This window comes from Besnoitia besnoiti, chromosome I (assembly GCF_002563875.1).
Source record: "Besnoitia besnoiti strain Bb-Ger1 chromosome I, whole genome shotgun sequence".
Lineage (NCBI taxonomy): Eukaryota > Apicomplexa > Conoidasida > Eucoccidiorida > Sarcocystidae > Besnoitia > Besnoitia besnoiti.
In genome coordinates, this window is record NC_042356.1 from 4,682,709 (window position 1) to 4,702,622 (window position 19,914).

The 19,914-nt window shown below is 58.0% G+C and overlaps 1 protein-coding gene across 1 annotated transcript; it reads right to left on the reverse strand.

The window, feature by feature from the left end:
- Window positions 1-820: 820 nt before the first annotated feature.
- BESB_006770 (uncharacterized protein) lies at window positions 821-15,831 on the reverse strand (the record flags this gene model as incomplete). Its single annotated transcript, XM_029359432.1, has 16 exons — window positions 821-1,035; window positions 1,358-1,709; window positions 2,028-2,180; window positions 2,531-2,698; window positions 3,091-5,697; window positions 6,307-6,453; window positions 6,781-6,990; window positions 7,096-7,367; window positions 7,966-8,081; window positions 8,352-8,681; window positions 8,715-9,061; window positions 9,680-10,453; window positions 10,895-11,116; window positions 11,531-11,802; window positions 12,173-14,889; window positions 15,230-15,831. 16 exons carry the CDS (start codon window positions 15,829-15,831, stop codon window positions 821-823), a joined length of 9,504 nt encoding a protein of 3,167 aa, XP_029222345.1.
- Window positions 15,832-19,914: the final 4,083 nt, after the last annotated feature.

Below are 19,914 nucleotides of genomic sequence, written 5' to 3' on the forward strand. Positions count from 1 at the left end.
CCCATGGAAACCGGACAGAACGTCCGGATTCACAATCGTGATATCAATCTGAAATGTCGTTTACGTTTTCAACCACGCCAATGTCATAGCCAGGGTGGCAGAAAAAAAAGACACCAGATACCCGAATGGAAATTTGCATGGTCATCGTCCTTGCGACAGCGCACGAACGCCGTGAATTGTGTCGCGCGTTTCAAAACGGCAGCTACCGTTCGGCTGGTGGCACTGCCCCCCGCCCTACCAATGCGCACGTTCTTTCGTGAGCCCGTTTCGTATTCACACGAACGACTAACCGCATTCGAATACAAAAACACCTGAAACCCTACACGAGATAAACCTGGCTGTGCTTGCAGTCGATGACATGGAATACCACCTGTGCTGCGGGGGAGAGGCCAAGCAGGCGCTTTGGTAACAGAGTGACTGAGTGAAATGGCATTCTGGGAGGCAGTTTCGAAACGGGGCATCGGCACTCGGCCGGATTCACCACCTTGCCAAGCTGGGACCCCTCGGGCGGAAAGCTCATTCCGGAGAGCTAAGAGGCTCTGTAAGCTCAGAAATGGAACGAGGGAACCTGCCTTTGTCCACACTGTGCTAGAACATCCAGAGATATAGGCCTCCACCCGGTATCCCGTGGCTACCACAACCGATTTTCGAACAGCAAACTGCTGAGCTGTGCAGAGGGCCTCAAGGGAATATGAGGGCCGATCCCCGCGTCTTCTGCTTACTTCGAGGCTCCCGCACGGCTGGCGCGACGCCTTACAAATGCATTTGGTACTAGATGTAGCTTCTATAGTTGAAAAGTTTGTGGGTTTTCTCGTTAGTATCATGGCCTCCGAATTGTGCGGAGAGTCCGAAGCAGATACTCCGTCTGTTTTTGAACCCCCTCGCCCAACCCCACAGCTTCATCGTGCATCTCATGCCAGTTCGGCTGGAAACCTAGACGCCCGCAAACGTTGCTGTAAGCCCCTGGTGTCGGAGACTGCTGGCCGCTTGAAAGGCCGTCTTGACCACAGGAGAAGGCAGACGGCGAACGAGACCCTGGAGGCAAGCACACCGCAGCACGGAGTAGACGCGAGTACGAGAGCAGAGAACGAATACAGAGACTCAGCAAAGCGATGAAGGGACACTTCCCTGGGCACGCCCATCCTCGTCCGCAAGAGTCCGCGCCTTGCAGCCTCACATCTTAGCGACGATTGAGAGGGACACCACCGCATCCACCGAAAACGACAAAAAAACGCACCCATTTGAATCTCATGTGCATCTCTAGAGTGTGCATCGGGTGAGCGCGCAGAGAGACACATGCGAGAGGGTCAGACGCACACTGGTCGAACGTCGACAGTGAAAGCGCACTACGCCTTACAGTTAGACATGCCACCGGGTGCAATTTCACTGCCTTCGCGAGTTTCAGAGTCGCCTCCACCAGTACGCAGGTTTGCCTGGCCGCTCGCCTTCACGCCCCGCTTCCGTAGATGCGTGTGCGTGCCCTCGGGGCCCCAACTCGCCGAAAGGCCGCCCCTCTTTGCGCTCGTTCGACTCGTCGAGCAAACGTCTGGGGTCCCAGCGACTCCGGGAGCTACTGCATAAGGAGGCGCGTCCCGCGTGGCCGCTCCGTTGTCTCTGCTGTAGCCTTTCCGCTCGACGGACGGCGAACCCTGAGGGGATGGCGTGCCGAACACGAACGCCTGCTTGCCGAACTGACCCGCTGCAGCGCCCTGAAAAGCACGAAAAGCCACGGGCCGCGACAGCCTGCATGCACTCATGTATAACGCGTTATCGGGTTGCAATGCCGCCACATAGCACACGAGTGTGTCTCCACCGCCTCTCGTGGAGGATCTCATACGTAAAAGAACTGCCGCTCTTCAAATGACTGCGGCCATCCTGAACTCTCCGCACTCCGGAGCAATGATACATATATACGCCTATGCACCATGATGGTGAAGAAACCGCAGAATGATTTGAAGCCGAAAAGCGTGCGTGACGTGATGCGAGACAACGACGCAACATCGGTAAAGCAGGAGCTGGTGTCGCACCTTGGTCGCCGTTCCGTCCTGGCTTGCCTCGGATGACGTCGTGGTCCATACGCCTCGACGATGGAGAATCGTTTCCTCCACGGTGTCTTTGAGGATGAACACCTCGACGTGCACGTCGCGCAGTGCACCCATGCGATGTGCGCGCGATATTACCTGCAGAAATGTGCATTTCGGAGGCAGCGTCCCCACACTCACAATGCGCCCAGTCTGCCTTCGTAGTCGCGGGAGACGGGAGGGTCATCCAAAAATACCAGTGTAATCCGGAGACGCACTTCTGCCTGGTTTCCTCGCGGGTGTTGTCTCTCCGCTCATTTATTCTATTACGTATTGTGTGAACAATACGCGTCAGGAGGTATCTACCTGCGATGAGGCGCAGACAGATACCTCGTGGCGTGTACGTGTCGCGTTTACACACATGCATGCCTTTGGCTTGTAGAGATGGGCGGGAACAGAACACGAGAGCAGCATCGGCATAAGCGGAGGCGGGTGAATGAAGTTTTTACCTGTTGTTCGACGTTGGGATCGGTTGGCGGATCTGGCAAAAGGACATGCGACGCGCAACTCAAGTCGAGACCGTGTGCGCCCAGTTGCGTCGACAGCAGAAGAACAATCGTTTCCGTGTCCTGCTGGAAACGTTTGAGCGCCTCCACGCGGTTCGCCTTCTCTTGCATCTGAAGCAGTGTTAGGAGGCACCACATAAAAAGGGGGTGAGGATGCCAAAAGCACGAGCTCATCGTGGCGCTCGGATCCGCGCCTGGCTGCAATCGCAATGCCCTTTTCGGGTATCCGTCTTCGTGGTCCTTCAAAAAAGAGCTATGCAACACGTGAAACGTAAACGGAAGTTAGACGCTTCCTCAGAACAGCACAGCATACACGTAGGGGCACCGGGCGAAAGACAGACGAAAAACGGACGGCACGGAGAAAGAAACGACAGCGAGTAAGAAGCAGATGACGGATTGCGGCGGTGGCGCTGATCCGTAGATCGTCTGCGGATCACGAGGGCGCGAACGACCGCACACGGAGATGATAGGCGAGGGGCGAGGCAACCCAGAGAGAGTCCTACCTTTTCGTAGAAGTGGCAGCATTTCACTCTGTGTTTCTCCAGGAAACACCCGAGGAGAAAGAGGTTCTCCCACAGTGACGAAGCGACAATGATCTTCGGGCAGCGTTTGATAAGTCGTCTGCCACCGTCAGCTGCTTGCGCTGGTACGTCCCTGGACCGTTTCTTCAAAATACCTTTGGTGAGCGTTGCAGGGATGTCTTCACCTAGCGATTCCTTTTCCGAATGAAGCACGGCGGAGCCCGCCGAACCAACTGTTGGTGCGAATGAGACGCCACACTTCCTGCGTTTTTCTGGCATGATCGCTTGCGCATCGTCCTCGCACAGTGTTGCGTCAACAGGCGTCGCGGAAGGCTTGCGCTCGTTGCACGCCGAATCTGAGGCTGAGCCTTCCGGCATACCTCCTGTTGCTTCTGTCGCAAGCGGTTGTGCGCTGTCGATCCGATCTGCCTCTTCGCCGCCGTCGCTGTTGGTCGCGAAGCCGAGTGGCGGCGCCGATGGAGAGCGGAGGGAGCCCTGCTGGGCGAGAGAAGGTGAAGACGAAGGCGAACCAGGAAACGAGCCGAAACAGACTTTTTTCATCGGAGGTGCCCCTGGAGCGGCTGCAGGTTCGTCGGAAAGCGCGTTCTGTTCCTTAGACGAACCCGTACTGGGAACAGAAATGCCACGCAAGTCATTTTGATCGAGCGATGCGAACGAAGAGTAAGACATGAGTGGGAACGGAGAGGGCGAGAACGGATCGGCGTGTGGCCGCTGACGTGGCTCCAGCATACTGTCGGGGATGTTGTTTTGCGCGAACTCTCCGGAGTGTATGATTTGCAGAATCCGCCGGACAACAAGTACATTCTTGCTCGAGCTGAAAAAGATCGCGTCTTCTTCATCGACTTCTGCGTCGTCGAACTCCTCCAAAACCTCACGCGTGGAGATGCCCCCGGAAAGCAGAAGACTCAGCAGCGTCGCCTCGCGGCGGGCGGCCAGCGCAGCGCCTCGAGAAGGCTGCTGCCCTCCGGCTGGAGACTCCGCCGGTCGCCGGGGTGAAGCACCTGATCGAGATCGCGGGCTTGCAGGCCACCGCGGCGACGCGGAGGTACATGATGAAGACGAAAATGAGGCATATGGAAGGGGCGAAGACGAGAGAAGAGAACGCGCCGCAGGCGACAGATGCAGGGGACTTCGCAGCCTCGAGTGGAGCTTCTGAGGCGACTGGAGCATGCACCTAGGGCAAGACGATCGAGGCGAGGAAGGACTTCTATGATTAGCCGACGAGAAGAAGGCCGATGTCCTTGTCTCTTCTCCGCTGGTGGTTTCATCCCTAAACTCGTACGCAAACGCATCCTCGACGTCAATATAACGGGGATATAGTACGCGACCGGCATCTCGGCACTTTCTATGCCCTTTGGCGCCCTTCGGTTGCGGGTTTTGCCTATCGGAGTCAGTCATCCCCCGGCTGTTTAAATCGGAGCCGCCAAATCGTGCCCCGGCGTGGACATCTGTGCGTGAGCTGCAAGCTGTAGGCGCCGCGCCTCTGTCGCTACCGCAAGAGGCATAAAGGGGCGTTCGATCCGACGGCGTGGCCTCGGGCTCCCGGAAACTCGAGCAGTCAGAAGAACGAACAGCAGCGCTCGAGCAAAAGACAGACGCAGAGAGAGACAACGAAGCACAACGCGACAGAGAAGCACACGGAGACGAAGAGGATGCGCAGGAGATGAGAGAACAAGGGGCGGCTTTGCTGTCCGCGTGCCCGCCGAGGCTAGCCTCGCTGTCTCGCCTTGAGACGCGGGCTGCTTCGCTCCTCTGTGGCATGCATGTAAATGCGGACGAGACGGTAGAGGTATAGTAGGGGGCGATTCCGCTTTGCGCGTCTCTGCGTGCTCTCCACGCCTGTTCCTCGTCTGGGAACCACTTTCGTACTATCCGCATTGTCTCGGCCGTCGCGCGGAATGTGCGTTGCTCCTTCACTCTCTTCAGACATGGCGCAAAAGGCAAAGACTGCCCCGACGCAGTGGACGCAGCTGCACCCGAGCCCTCTGCTGTGTTCTCTTCGGGACGTATTTGCCATGTTTCAGCGTTTCTGGGTGCTGCATGCGTCGCCGTCGGATGCGTGCGGTCGTCCTCCTTCTGCGGCGCGTCGCTGGAGCCCGCCCGGTTGTTCATCCATGCAGTGAGCGGCGAGACTGCCGCCGCGACGGAAAACGACTGAACACCGGACGAGCATCGAGAGAGGGCTGTGAAAGGCGAAGGCTGGGATGCCTCCACCTCCATCACGATCGTCTCGTCTTCGTCGTCCGCGTATCGATCCGCAGGCGCCTGCGCCACGTCGCCCCCCCTGACGCCCGCAGCGACGCCCGCGGTAGCGCCCTCTCGCTCGAGACTCTCTCCCTCGCGCCTGCCGCCTCTATGCCGGTCGCGTCGCGCGGACTGCTGTGTGCGAAACACGAGCGAGCGCCGATCCAACTCCGCATTCGCCCGCGCGCCTCGCGTGAACTTGAAGGGCCAGTCAAACGTCGTGTTGTGCTCCACCGGCGGCTGGAGGCGGTCGAAGAAATCGGCGTTCACAGGAGCGCAAGGCCAGCAGAGCGGGCAGTGCCGGAGCGGCGGGCGGCGGCAGAGCTGCGAAAGAGAAGCGAGGGGCAAAGAGGAGAAACGCGCGTCACGCGGCGCCCTAAGGAAGGAGGCGCGCCTCTGTATTCGCACAGCCGCTGGAGTGTGCAGACCCACGCGAGCACCCCAGGCGGACTTTCAAGCTACACCCAAAACAAGACGTTCCCGACGTGGGAGTGCACGAGTGCCAAATGCTCCGCTGCGATTCGACGGCGAAGGCAATCTAAAAGCAACTCCGTTCACCGAAATCGACACAGATTTCGGACTCTCCGTATGCCTCTCGAGTCGCTCAAAAGACTTGGCCCTCTGGAGAAGCAAGACGGGGGCTATGCAGAAGATCGCGCGAAAAAACTAGACAAGGCACCCAAAGCCAAAGGTGATCCAGGTGGCACGGCTATGAGCCCTATTCCGGAGTCTACGCGAGGACGCGGTGGCAGGATAGGGATGCCAACTAGGGAAGAGAAAAAGCCAGGTGTCAGTCCACTGTGGGTATACAGGTATGAAAGACACCCCCCGCTGCAAGTGATGTTCATCCCCACGAAGGAGGCTAGCAACGCGTCTAGAGCTCAGAGTATAGCGTTTCTGCGACATCCGTTCAGGTTGATATGCATATCTTACGTTATCTGAGAAGATCTGAGGGAAGACGCATTCTGTGCACAAGAGATGGAGCGACGGGCACGGAATCAGAAGAGGGAAACGAATGGCTTGGCGGCACATATCGCATGCCGCGTATGTGCGCTCCGGTCGGTTCAAGCGGAGGTAAACCTGCACGACGGTACAGAAACCCTCAACGCAGAATTATGTGGAGGACGCCGCCGGACCACAGGCATTCTGGTCTGCTGGCGGGCGCACTCCAGCTGTCTGGGGGCGACGTACGCTGCGTTTTTGCACACATGAGCTCCAGCGTGAACATGTCCGCTGCTGTCTGCAGCGAGCTCGAAAATGCATTGGCTACGCTATCCAAATACGTGCGCATGCATCGACCAGAAGCGTCTGGGCTTGTGCAGGCACAGCTACGCAAATAGGCGTTCAGAGGCGAGTTCCGGATGGGAGTCTATTCCAGGTTGGTGCATACGGGAGCCTGCATCTTACTTCAACAACGTAGACGATTCTTTCAAACTGAAAATTGTACGGAAATTCGTTCTGGTAGACCTCGTGTTTATTGGACAGCATCTGCACAGCCTCGTCGATCCACTTGATTAAGATCTGAAGATGCGCTTCGGAGTTAATCGTGCAGCTGAAGCGCAGATTCCAGAGCGAGGTAGATGCCTGCGAGCGCTGGCTCGGATGCAGCAGAGAGTCCTGCAGACAGCAAGCCGCGAAAGCCGCAAAGCCAAGTCTCCTCACGCGCGCTTCTGCGCAAGCCCGCACATACCAAGCTCCGTCCCAAAAGTCGTTTCCACTCACCTTGTTTTTTCGGGAGTAGTATGTGCAGAAGAGATTCCGCTGCATCAGCTGCACAAGATCGTTGTAAGTTTCCCGCTCCTTCGCCGAAGGCTCGATGCGGTATATCGTCGGCCCCCGCAACGCCGGCAGCCGCTGGCACTGCTCCTTGCTGTGCCGCACAAGGCACGTGTTCAAAAGGAGCGCGAGCTTGAAAAGAGACGCCGCTTCGCCGCGCTCGACCAGCGGCCGGCAAATCGAGGCCTTCAGCGGCGTCGTTTTGCACATCGAAAGACCTGCGAAAATCAAGTCGCCACAGCCCGCAGGAAACGCGCGAGTACCAAAAAGCGAGCAGAGGCGAAGCCAGAAAAGACAAAACCCTGGGCGAGAGCTCGTGAAGCAGTGTCTGTACGTACAGGTAAGTGCATCGCTCACGGCGTGCAGAGAGACAGGTATTCGCAGAGACACTTTCTGGACAAGAGCGCTGTTTCCGCCAGTGCAAAGGAATGCGACAAGGGAAGCATAGCAAGACAAGCAGAGAGATGAGTAGCGACAGCCGCCAAAAAGGTGGATACAGCTACTTGGTGGAACAGCCGCTCGCACGCCATCCTCCTGTCTACGGACACACTAAAAACAGGGCATGAGCAACGAGCTCGGCATTTGCGCCTCGCCCATTTAGATGTGCGCAGAGGAATATCCAACAGAGGAATAGACAGCTTCTAGTCCAGTGTGGTGCTTGCGACAGATACGACTACCATTCTTATATGCCACTCCCCCATACATGTAGGTGTAGAGGCGCATGTCGCAGGGACGGTTAGTGCGTTCCATTGCGTAAGGAACGCATGCGCTCTGAAAGTCGCTCCGCGTACGCGTCAAGCCGATTCTGCTGCTTACCCCCGTGCTGATAGTGGAGAGCGTAGGGATACCTCAAAAATTCCAAAAGCGAAGTGAGACCTGTCAGGCTGTGACGCAGAGACTGGCGGCTCGTGGGGGTGCCTGTCATGACCCATCTGCCGACAGCCAGGTGAAACGTGAAACAACACCGGATGCAGATCGCCGCAAAGAGCAGTTTTTCAGTGCACCACGCACACTCAGTCACGCGCGTTTCGAAAATGCGGACTCACAGCCGCGCCACCGCGTGGACGTCGACGAAACTGGAGTCTTCGGCAAATGCCCCCTCGTTCAGATCCCGTGGATACGAGGAAAATTCAAGTACAAAATGGATCAAACTATGCAGGTGCCTGCCGAACGGAAGAAGGCTCGGCTCTCCCTTCGCTTACCTTTTGTCTGCAACAATCATGCGGCAGAGCTGCACGTACTGCGACGTACACCGAGAGAGAGTGTGGCCTTCGTCGATCACGAGACGCTGCCAATGAATAGAGAGCAGAGGACTTCGGGAGCGACGAAAACTCTCTGTCACGTCGCCTTTATGCACGCCCGCCCGCGCAGGCACGCTGCCGCGCTCCCGCGAGTCTCCGTATATAAGCCGAGAAAGAGACAGTCCGGCGGCTTCGGCCTCATCGTCCATGCCGAAGACACCGACGGCGCCGTCCTGCCTGTTAACCGGGGCAGGGTCAGAAGAACCCAATCGTGGCTCGGTCGTTGGTACTCTGCGATCAAATGAGGGAGATGGAAGCGGCGACAGTCGCTCGCTCTGCCAGTCTACCCCCCAGATGGCGTCCTCGACTTCCTGTCGGCTTTCGTGCCTGTCGCGGTGCGCCGTGGGGCGAAGTCTATCGACTCGGGGTCCCCCGTCTGTCGTCCTCGGACTTTTCAAAAGATCGGCGTGGCCGCCCGGATGCCGGCACTTTGCGCTGGATGTCTTTTGAGTCCTCTGGAGGGGCCCGCTCTCCCACACGAACGTTAGACAGCGCTGAAACTCAGCAGTCAGGAACTGTTGAGAGCAAATGACCAAGTGGCAGGAGGCGAGCTCGGCGCGGGTCGGCACGGGAACGGAATGCGACTTGTCGCGACGCTCGAGCACCAGAACCTGGAGCGTCGGAAGCACATAAAACGCAAAGCTCTTCGGATTACACTCGTGAAGCAAACACAGAAACAACGTACACAGGCTGTCACAGGCAAACTCCGGAGAGCGCAGGGCAGCCACGGCCGATATTCAGCGAGAAGATGAATCCAGCTCCGAACACGACAAGCCGAAGCGAGCGAGGACGCGGAGAGAGCCTTTGTCTCAGCGAAAAAAGGTAATCCACGCGACGGAGTTCGAAAGAGCTGTCAAGCAGACGCGATTAGACCACGCGAAAGTGAGCACGCCGGCGGCAGCGCAGGTGCAGACCCAATGTGAACATCGCACGTCGCTGCGGCAGATGACGCTGGCGCCATTGTACCAGAGAAGCAAATCTCTGCTGCCGAATCATACTCATGCGAACCCACGTGTGTGAAGTGAAGTGCATAGCGTAAGCGCACTCGTGACCCCCGCGGCTCCAGGGAGTCACTGCAGAGAACATCAGAAGGACTGAAAGCCGAGAAAGATACAGCAACGCGTCACGTTGTCAGTCTCAGCATCTGCATGGGCAGCACCGACGCCAAGACACACGCCTTTGGCTAAACCTTCACGAGGGCGCCCACGGTTGGTTGGCGTGTGTCTCACTTTCAGTCTATCGGCGTCGTTGCAGTGGGGCCAGGCGAACCACTTCTTCACCTCGGAGCTCCAGTGATTGACGAGAGGGGACGGACACACGAGGAGGGTGCCCTGGGAGAGCAGAAACTGCGGGCGAGTGGGAAAAGGCAGTTGTTGAGGCTTGACAGGTCGCAGCTGCGCGTACAGGTCGACGTCTTGCTTGGCGAAAAACTCCTCCGCGAGGGTCTCTTCGTCCTCTCCCTGCCTCCCTTCTCCTTCGCCCTCGTCCCTTTCTAGCTCATGCTTCAGCTCCCGCAGCAAGTGTTCTCCTCGCACCTGTACGGGGGATGAGCCTCCGCCCGCGCCCGCCAAGCGTGCGGACGACGACACGCCGACGCTGGAGGAGGGAGCGCCCTCAGGCAGCTGTCCTCCATAACCGTCTCCACTGGGGGCCTGGCAGGTCTCTGCTTCCTTGTGCGTCTTTCCAGCAGGCAAGGCCTCCACAGTAGGGACTCTCTCGTCCAGTATTTCCCTTCGCTTTTCGCCATCGTGTCTCCTCGCCGGCAAACCGCAGGTCACTTCTTGCGCGTCTGCTGGCCTCCCCGCCGTCGGCTCCGCCCGCGTTAGATCTCCCTCATCGCCCTGGCTCCCTGGTGCGCCGCCTTCTTCTCCGGCGCGTTTTGAGCTGGCAAGTCGCGAATGAAGCCGCCGCGCCCGCTCGTCGGCCTCGAGCTGCTCGCTCACTTCGCGGTTAATCAGAAACCTCAGGAGCGCGTTGGGGTCCCCGTGTTTACTCGAGAGACTCTGCAGACGCAGAGGAGTACCAAGGGGACACGAACGACAGCAGACAGTACCACCGCGACACGGCCGGCGCCAGGACTGGATGGCGCGAGACGAAGGAAAGATCACGAGACGGAGAAGCGACCCACTCTGCGGGCGCGGAAACGTTGCCAGATCCCAAGAGAGCTGGCTCACTCTCCACGTTCCGGTACACACACATGCGTAGAAATATTATCGCACGCTTACGTATAGCAAGGCAAAGGCGACGTCTGCGCGGTCCGAAAGGGCATTTTTTCGCTTCAAATAAAGCACCAGGATGTAGATATATAGTCATACGTGTTCGCGACGCTAGCTCATACTGCGCATCTCTACGGTGCATTCCATTCTGTACCGGATACGGCTAGATATGCGCATAGCTGACGACATGAGGCGCCAGTGAAAACACAGGTACACGATTGCGCTTACGCTAGAGAGCTGACGATATATTCTCTTCATGTTTTGCATCACTCTGGCAGACGCCTGCTGCGACGCCGACGCCTCGAGGTCTTCTTCAGAAATCAGCTCGCGAGAGGCGAGTTGCGTCAACACATCACGGATGTAGCCCGATTGAAGAAACGAATCGGCGACAGGGTTCGACTCTGCCAAAGCGAACTCTCGAAGCGCGGGAGGAAGCGCAGACGCCGGAGGCTGCGGCACAGAAAACGCACTCATGCAGATGGAAATTAGCCTAGAATACGGCAAAGGACACGATCAACACAGAGAAATCCACTCGCTTTTCAGTAGCGCGCGCCTTGATACACATCCAAGGATTCCCGAGCAAAAGCCTTAGATGGTGAATATTCACGGGCAGAGGCCCCAATACAGCTCGATGCGGATCCCTGGCGCGACACACGGCCACCAGAACGCTACCTGTTCGGAACGCACATGCGTGCGTCTAAATGTATACGCAACTGCGACAGTAGTAGTAATAGGTGACACCCGAAGAACCTGAGTTATCTGCCAGTGGGCTGCCACGCTTGACCACGTTTTGCTTGTCGCTTCTTTTGTTCGCTGCTGCCTTTCGCTTTCTCCTTCACCGCAAGTCAGTGTTTTGTGCCTTACCAAGGAGTAGCCAATGAAGTACTTGGTTCGCCCGAATCTGCTGGGTGCCGCGGCGCTTTTGACGTCTGAGACCGAAGGCGAGATGCATGCATCGGGCGCACGAGACGGAAAGAACGGGCCAGACGCGGGAGGGCGAGCCGCCTCCGCAGCGTCAGCTTCAGCCCCAGAGGCAACATGCGAAAGAAAACTCACGTCTTGCCGCGCGTGTGCAGTTTTAGTCGGCTCCTGGAGGAGTGGATTCAGCTGAGCGTAGGCGAAGGCGCTTTGGACCCCTGCAGAAGACAGACAAACGACAGACGAAAGACGTAAGACCTGACAGAGGAGGTGTGTGCAGTCTCCTCGACAAGTGTTGCAGCATGTGGAGCAATCGTGCGATCAGTTCACACAGAGAGTGTATCCTTTTCTGCCACAGCTATTCTGCAGCGAAAGCGAAGGCATGCAAGTCGGAAAGAGCGAGTCTGCGGTCGGTCCTAACTCGAGATCCCCGGTAGAATCGAACAACCAAGCAAACGGCAGAGGCCGATCCACAGACGCGTCCGCTCCGCATCGCCTCCTCTTGACCTTCTGTGCCGATTCGTCTGCTGCTGTTTGCGACTTCGTGTTCATTACGCCGGCTGCAGGAATCCCAGCAGCAGAACTCACTGTGTTCTGTGAGGTGTCTGTCGATTTCTGCAGCCTCGAACTTCCAGACATGCAGCCCCGACGCGACCGCGTCATCACCACCGACGGCCACCAAATGGCTCTCGTCGTCCTGACGCCTTTCTTCGAGGTCTCCGTTCCCCGCCACCCGCTCCCCTTCGCTCTTCTCCTTGTCTTCTCTTTGCTGGCCTTCTCGCGCTTCTTGCGCCGAGGCGGCTCGCGCCGCAGATCGCCCGCTGCAGCCCAGTCGAAAGTTCACTCGGCTGCCCGCCAAAAAGCCCGAGAGCCAGGCTTTAACCGGGAGCGGCAACGTGGGGAGCCGCCCCATGCTCTTGACCGCCAGACAGAGCATCGCCAGCGTCTTGCCCAAGCCTGGGTCATCGCAGAACAGGCCCCCGCCCCCTCTGCTGCCGTGAGTCCAGCCACGGATAGAAAAGTGCGGCTGCACTTCTCTGCCGCGAGAGGCCGGAGACGAGGAAGCGCGAGGCGCCGAAGGCAAAGTGCGTGGCGGAAGATCTGCAGGCGCTCGGTTGACCCTGCGCGTTCGACTGTAGCCGATTGCGCAGAGGCGCGTATCTGCGTTGAAGTACAGCGAAAAAGCGCCGCTTTCAGCCAGCGGGACACTGAGACACGGGTTGACGTACACTCCCTCTGAGGCAGTTCGAGACGTTTTTTTTCCTGCGCCATCCACAGTCTTCCCACTTGCAACTGTGAGCACGTCCTCTGGGTGAGGCGAGAAAGACTGCGGCGCCGTCGTTGCAGCAGATACGGGAGACAGCGACCGAGAGAACGACACCGCTGTCGACAGCGACGAAGAAAGGGGCCCTCTGCGCCGCTGCGAAAAAGGCGAAGCAACAGCGGGGTGAGGAGCTACCAAACACGTTAGGGTTGCGCACTCATTTATAAGCAGACGATACGAAAAACATGCGGAGCTCCTGTCGTATTCCTGATCCGTGGTTGCCTCCTCGCTTTCGCCTCCTCTTCGGGTTCCAGCACGCGCTTCTGCCAATCGATCTGCTGTGGCGCCTTCTTCTGTGCCCTGTGCCTTACGGACATCTTGATTTTCGGCATCCTTTCCTGCTTGGCTTTTCTCTCTCACAGCCTGCTCCTGGTGATCATTGTCTGCCACGATCTGCAGCGTGCTCCCCGAGGGTCCTGTCTGCTTCTTTTGGACGCCGCTTATCTCCTCAGCGCCGCGCCGATCCTCCTCCGGACTCAGGCGTACCGTAGGTGCTTCCTCAGCGTCTCCCGCTCGCTCGCCTGCCCCCTGTCCGTTCTCCGTCTCGCCCGCGAGCCCCTGCCTGCCAGCTCTTTCTCTTCGCCCAGCTAGACGGACAGCAGGAGACTTGCCCTGCGCAGTCTGGTCGCCAACAGATTGAACTGCTAGCCAGTCCTGATGCGGGAGCTGCAGCTCGGTCCACTTGGCCAGGAATTTGAGCGCGTCATCAGCAGAGCGGCACTCTCCAGACGCCGCGTCCCTCTCGATTCGTGAGGTCAGTGCATCGCCCGCTTCTCCGATTCTCGTCTCAGCCTCGCCTGTCTCCACGTCCACGGGTCTCCCCCTCCCCCTCGAGGTCTCACCATCTCCCAGATCTAGCCTGGAGTCCAAGCAGCCTGGGTCCCCCGTCGAGCTGCACTGGAGGGGCGGCAGCGCGTCGGAATCCTTCACGTAGCTCGCGGAGCTCGGAAAACAGAAGGGCGGCGCCTGCGCAGCCTTCCGCCGCTCCCGGTGCCGCAGCCAAAGCAATCCGTGAATCTGGTGCGTGAACAGCCCCCCAAGAAAAACGTGCTGCGACCTCCGCCTCACTTTCGCGGCTCCGCAGTCGATCGGCCTCGTCCAGCCATCTGAGCTATCACCGCCAAGCGGCAACGAAAGCGCCGCGGGCAGGTGAGAAGGAGCAAGGAAAGAGTCTGCATCCGAGCGACTGGCGCTTGGGTGAAGAAAGGAGTCCCCCACGACGAGCTGCAGCCCCGGGACGACCGGCTCCGCTAACAAAAAATGAGACTTGTTCGTCGCGCCGAACGCAGCTAGAGACGCTGGATCTAGGAGGGACAGCAGCACATGCAGTGCCTCGTGAGTCAGCCTGCAAATGTGGCACTGGCAACAAAACACTTTAGGGGAAGGAGACGACGGAGAGGGGAAAGAAGAACGCGAGTTGCGTGCGTCCGGGAGGCGCGCCCTTTCGACTGTGGGATCTTCCCGGCTCTTGGCTCGCGCACGCAGAGAGACGAAATCTACGTTTTTTGTCAAGGTGGAGGCGAGAAAGTGAAACAGGGATTGCGGCGGCGGCTCATCGGCCTTCAAGTTCCACGCATTATCCGAGACAAAGTCATACATCGACTGAAGCGAGAGAGCCCGCGGTGCGCTCGGGAGGTGGCTGCCGCACAGGAGGCTGCCGCACGAAGCGACATGGTTAGCGCTATTTTTCTCGTGGTCGTCGCTGTCTTCTGAAGCTCCGCATGCGACAGCTCGAACAAAGTCCACATAGGTTCCCCATTCTTCGCAGGAAGTTGCCGGCAGGGCTCTGGGCGGCAGGCAGGAGGCGGAGCGGCGAGACGGCAACGCAGGGAAGAGGGGCTCCAGAGGGAGCCGGAGAAGGCAGGGCAGAGTGTGAAGCGGAAGAAGATGCTGCAGAAGAAAAATCTCCGAGTTGGAGACGACGAACTCGTTCTGACACAACTGCGAGGAAACCAGGTTGTTGCTCTTCATCAAGAAAGGGCTGGAAAAGGAGATAAAAAGACCACACGGCAAAGAAAAATTGGGGGCACGTGACCGGCGTCGAACGGGCACCGTAGTCAAAACGTCGGAGTCGTTCAGAGCGCCGCCCCTACAGTCAAGGACCGCCCAGGTGAGTTGCCTGGTTGCTCTCCAAGCATATCCCTTTCCCTTCAGTCAACAATACATACACACAAGTTCTCCGCATCCGCAGGCGCACACATTGCGTCCACGCGATCTGGAGTGGCTGCTCGCTGAGCCCTAGGGAATCCGAAGCTGCCGTTCAAAATACAAACATAACCACGCTGCATCTGCCGAGGCGCGCGAGCACAGCGAGGACGCACCTAATGTTCATCCAGACAGTGAAGACCAACTGCACGGCCGCATTTTGCCTGGCTTCGGGCTCCTTTTCAGCAGGCGGCCGCCCAGGTTCTGAGGGTCCAGCGTCCGTCTTTCCTTCCCGCCCTCGTGGCTTCGCAAAGGCAGCGCCCTCCAGCCTCGCCTCCCAGGCTGCGACCGCGGCCCCACAGAGCGACAGAAGCACTGCGAAGCATGTCTGGTCTACGATCAGCCGCTCTGCTTCGTCGCTGATTTTCGCAACTCCAACTGGAGAGGCGGAGCGAGAAGGACGGCGAGCACAGTGCAAAAGGGAGAGTTTACCCTCTTCGCCAACCTCCTCCGCGGTTTCGTCGTGCGCAGTCGTTCGTCTTTTCAGTGCGCCCAACCAAACGGGGCTTGAGTCATCGGCGGAAGAAAAAAGGGACTCGGTGTCGATGCCTGCGAGTTTCAGTTGGCTACACGAAACCGACAGAGGCAAGCATCCCACGGGAATCCACAGATGGGCTGGCAAGCGCCAGACGCGGAAGGGGGAAGGGCTGGCTGGGGCTTCGTGGGGAACTCCCTGCCCCTGGGGGCCTCTGCGGAGACGTGCCGACCTTCGTAGCATGATGGATAGAGCCAGCGGACATCACATAGAGATTCAGGAGTGGGTGTGCAAACCGGGAGCAGTCGGCTCAGTCTGCGATCCATCTGCAGCTCCGGCAACTCTCATGTTTGAACAGAAGCCCAGCACGGGCTACGCGCAGCGGCAGCGTCGTCCCCTGCAGGCCGTGAGTGCGCCTGCCCTTAAGTTTGGAATGGCATGTCTCTGTGCGGAAGCACACAAGACTGGAACGAGGGCAGGAACTCTGCGGAGACGGGCTCGACAGGCCGGTGTCGAAGGAGCCGTTCGTCGCGTTTTTGTGTCCCGCGCACTCAGGGGGGGGCGGGGAAGGGGGGGGGGTACTGTGGAGACCACTGAAAAACGTGGAAAATCCGCTGGCTCGCACCGGGAACAGAGGAAAAAATGTGCAGATGTTCTCTCGATCCCTTCCGTGGACCGTGGATTCTCAAGAGACGGGCGTGTGCATCGCCTGGGCTTCCGGGGGAGCGCAGAGGGACAAGGGAAACCCGGCGGACAAACAGTGACAGCGTGGGAGATGATAGCGCGTAAAGAGCGAAGAAAGACCAAGACTTTCTCAGCCGCCTCGCTGAGCTCTTCACAGAGGGGATTCAGGGAGCGGCTGCCGAGACTCCTCGGAGACGAGAGCTAAGCTAGCGATGAGAACGGCATAGGGAGACAGAGACCATCCCGGCGGGGCCCCAAGGGAAGCGGCACCAGCGACGTGACAAAGACAAGAAAAGGAGGCGATCCGGACAAAGAGGACGAGAGACAAGGAGAACAACGGCTCGTTCTCGATTCTTCCCGGACTGAGGCGGAGAGGGCCTGCGTGAGAACCTTGGTCACGTGCTTGCGCGCGAGGACGAGAGAATTTCGAGGTTGGGCCACCGTTTCCGCTGCTTGGCAGTAGAAAAGCACGGGAAACCGGACTGAGAAGAAGACATCTGGCGCAGGCGACGGCTTCTACACACAGTTGAGTGCCCGAGAGGAAAACATTGAGTCTTCAGGCGGCGCGACTTCTCTCACGTGAAGGACCCGAACCGCCGAGGGTCAACCGACGCGTGCGGACAGCTGCTACCGCGGGCATCCGTAGGATCGTCCGTTCTTAACCTACGATGGAAGCCAGTCCTCCAGGTTTGAGAAGGAGATCCAGCCATATGAAAGCACAATTGCGTTTTGACCCTCTCCTGACATACGACAAGCTCGTCCTGCTCCTGCCCCCCTGTAACTAGCGCGCTGCGGAATGAGAACTCGCGAAGAGTCGCGCAGAAAGAGCGGCGTGCAGGTCTCGAAGAGCCGAGCAAGACAAACGAAGCAGATCGATAGGTGAGACGCGTAAGGCAAAGAAAAAGGGAATGTGAAAGGTATTCCCCGGTAGTCGAACGGAAGAATACAAGATGGCGCTGACCCGCAGTCCCATCTGCGGGCCTCGCCGGCCTCGAGCGCGAGTTGCGGAGACATCTGAGGTCGCGCCTATGCGAGGAGACACAACACTGGCGTGGAGCGGGATATTGGCAACAGTCCGTCAAAAACCTTACAAACCGTGTCAGTAAATCTAAGCGCCGCCGCCCCGTCCCCGGTGTTTTTTTTCCGCCGTATAGGACAACATCTCACAAGACATAGCTGCGCAACTCTGTTGAGTTGACTATTGTATAGGGAGAGTGGCGCATATTGGGCCTCTGCTGGGCGCCAAGAACAGGAAGAATGGATGCAGCGTGGCAAACAGTAGTGCTTCCAAAGTCGGTCGAGAAGTTGTACAAAGGCTGTGTGGCAGCCACCTCCCGAGAGGTATGATAGCAAGCGTTTCACGTCTTCCCTGGCAAGGCCCTACGGCTTCGTTAGCGTGGCTTCCCTGCTGGTTTAGAGCGTCCTGAGACCCCTGTCAGGGTATTGCCGCGCTGCTGCTGTCTGCCGAGGAGTCGGCGCGCGTCAATATTGTCGTCGGCAACGGCAACCACCTCGGATCGCCGCAACACGCCTGTGACACTTGCGGATGGTCTGAGCAGCGTGGGTCTAAAGGGGCCGAGACCTTAAGGAATTCAAGAGGATCAGCGATTGACTGCGTATCGTGTTGCATCGTGGAGGTTCATACTGGGTCTCGGACAGATGTTATGGGGCCGCTTGGCGTTGTGATTATTGAAACGCCAAACAATGCTGCGCAACCCGCTCCTAATTACATAAACAGGTGTATGGGACGCAGGCACTGGCCCCACTAAAAGTTCTCTGGTGTGTGAGGATGCAACACGAAATGCGTCTCGATACACGGGATGCAAGGGCCACAGTTCACTCTGTAGGTGGTGGTCGCCCCTGATCTCTGTAGTTCAATGCCGCGACGGGACGTACCAGTTTCTTCCGGGGGGGACTGCGCAAGTTTCAGTCCCTAATCCTTGTTGGCTCTCTCATGCTTTTTTCGAAAGACGCAGTGAACATAGGAGATGGTTTACGTTCGAATGAGCGGGAGATACGACCGAACGGCTCACAGGCCAGGAAGGCGCGAAACCCCGTCTTCTGCGGTCCTAGACAGCTTGCAATACCTCGTGCCGTTTCGCGTGCTGGAAGGTTTTCAGAGGGAGTGCTACATGAACCGCGTGCGAGCGGGTGCGGCAGCAGGTTCCTATTGCTCCTCCAAGGTCATGCAAAACGGGTGTCAAGAAGACAACGAAACGCATCGGAGTTAGTTGTACCTGCGCGGTACCACGGCAGAGGTTCTTTCCAGCCGAGTCAAGCCCGGTGGGGTAGAGGCTGTGTCGGTGACGCGTTCTGGGCCGGCGGATCGCACGTAAACGCGCGTAAATGCCATCCAGAGTGAGTGCGCGCTGACGGCAACGATGCCGCGAATGTCGCAGTCTCCTGCGACAGAAAGTAGGATGCACTTCGGGGGGTGATCTTTCGAGGCATAATTCAAGGGATAGTGGAGGCAACGAAGCTGCGGGTACGTTCCAGCTGCGTCGTATCATCGTGGACGGATTCGGTGCACTGCCATGTTACGGCACGTCGTGGACGCCCACAGAGCGAGCTTACGCATACCGATTATCGCTGGACTCATGGTCGGGGAAAGCTCCTGCCCCTGGCACCTTATTACTCAGCACCGTATTGTGTAGATTCTTTGGCAATAGTGCATGGCGCATCTGTGGACAGCTCCGCTTGTACTTACCTGCGCCCGCTCTGCGCTGCCGTACGCTAGTAAAGAAGCGAAATAGTACGGTTTAATCAGGTGGACAGGGTCAGCGAACTCCCCTTCATGTGCCTTGCCTCCAGGTTTAAAACGGATTTGATGTTACGTTTCTTCCTCGAATAGTAACCATGTAACGGAGAAGGCAAGTAGTGTCCTCTGGAGGGCCCGGCGGCGGTGACCGCATCAGTCGTCGCATATAAGCCGAAGTGTGTCTGCGCTCTTCTGCCTGGTACTGCGGCTTGGTTTTCAACTAGTGGAGGGCTCCTGGCATGTTTTGGTGGCAGAACTGGTGCTGACAGCCACGCTGTCCCTCTGTCAAAAAGAACGGCAGCAACACGAAAACGTCACGAAGGAACCCAGCACACTGCGGCGCGTGTTGCTCCCTCTTTATTGATCGCTCTTCTCCCAGACCAATGCCCCGTGAAGGACGAGGATCAGCGGCACGGTATGGTGACGTTTGTGTGGTGTTTTTCCTCGAAAAACCGGTCGAGCCAATTTCTCTCCGTCTGTCCCAGACTTGCCCTTACGCGCGTCTCGTTTCTTTTGCTCAACACGTCCCAAGCACATCCGCGCACTTCCGTATGCCATTGAGCTTGTGCGTCTGGCTCTTCACAGATTTGTGGTCGAACTTCCCGTGTAGGCATCTCCAGGCAGATGCGTGTGTCTATTTGCAGAGCTGAGCCTGCTTTGCGCTGGTGCACACACTGACACCGACTTGCTTAATGTTGACATGTATGTACGGCGCACACCGGTGACCTTGTGGGTGCGACGGAGCTGGGCATTTTGTTTCGTTCTTGAACTTCTGGAAGTCTGAAAGGGATCAAAGAGTATACTCCTTCCCTTTTTCGTGTCGTATGCTGTATCTTAAGCAGAGGTTTTTTCGCTGACACGGCAAAAAAGAACGGAGTTCCGGG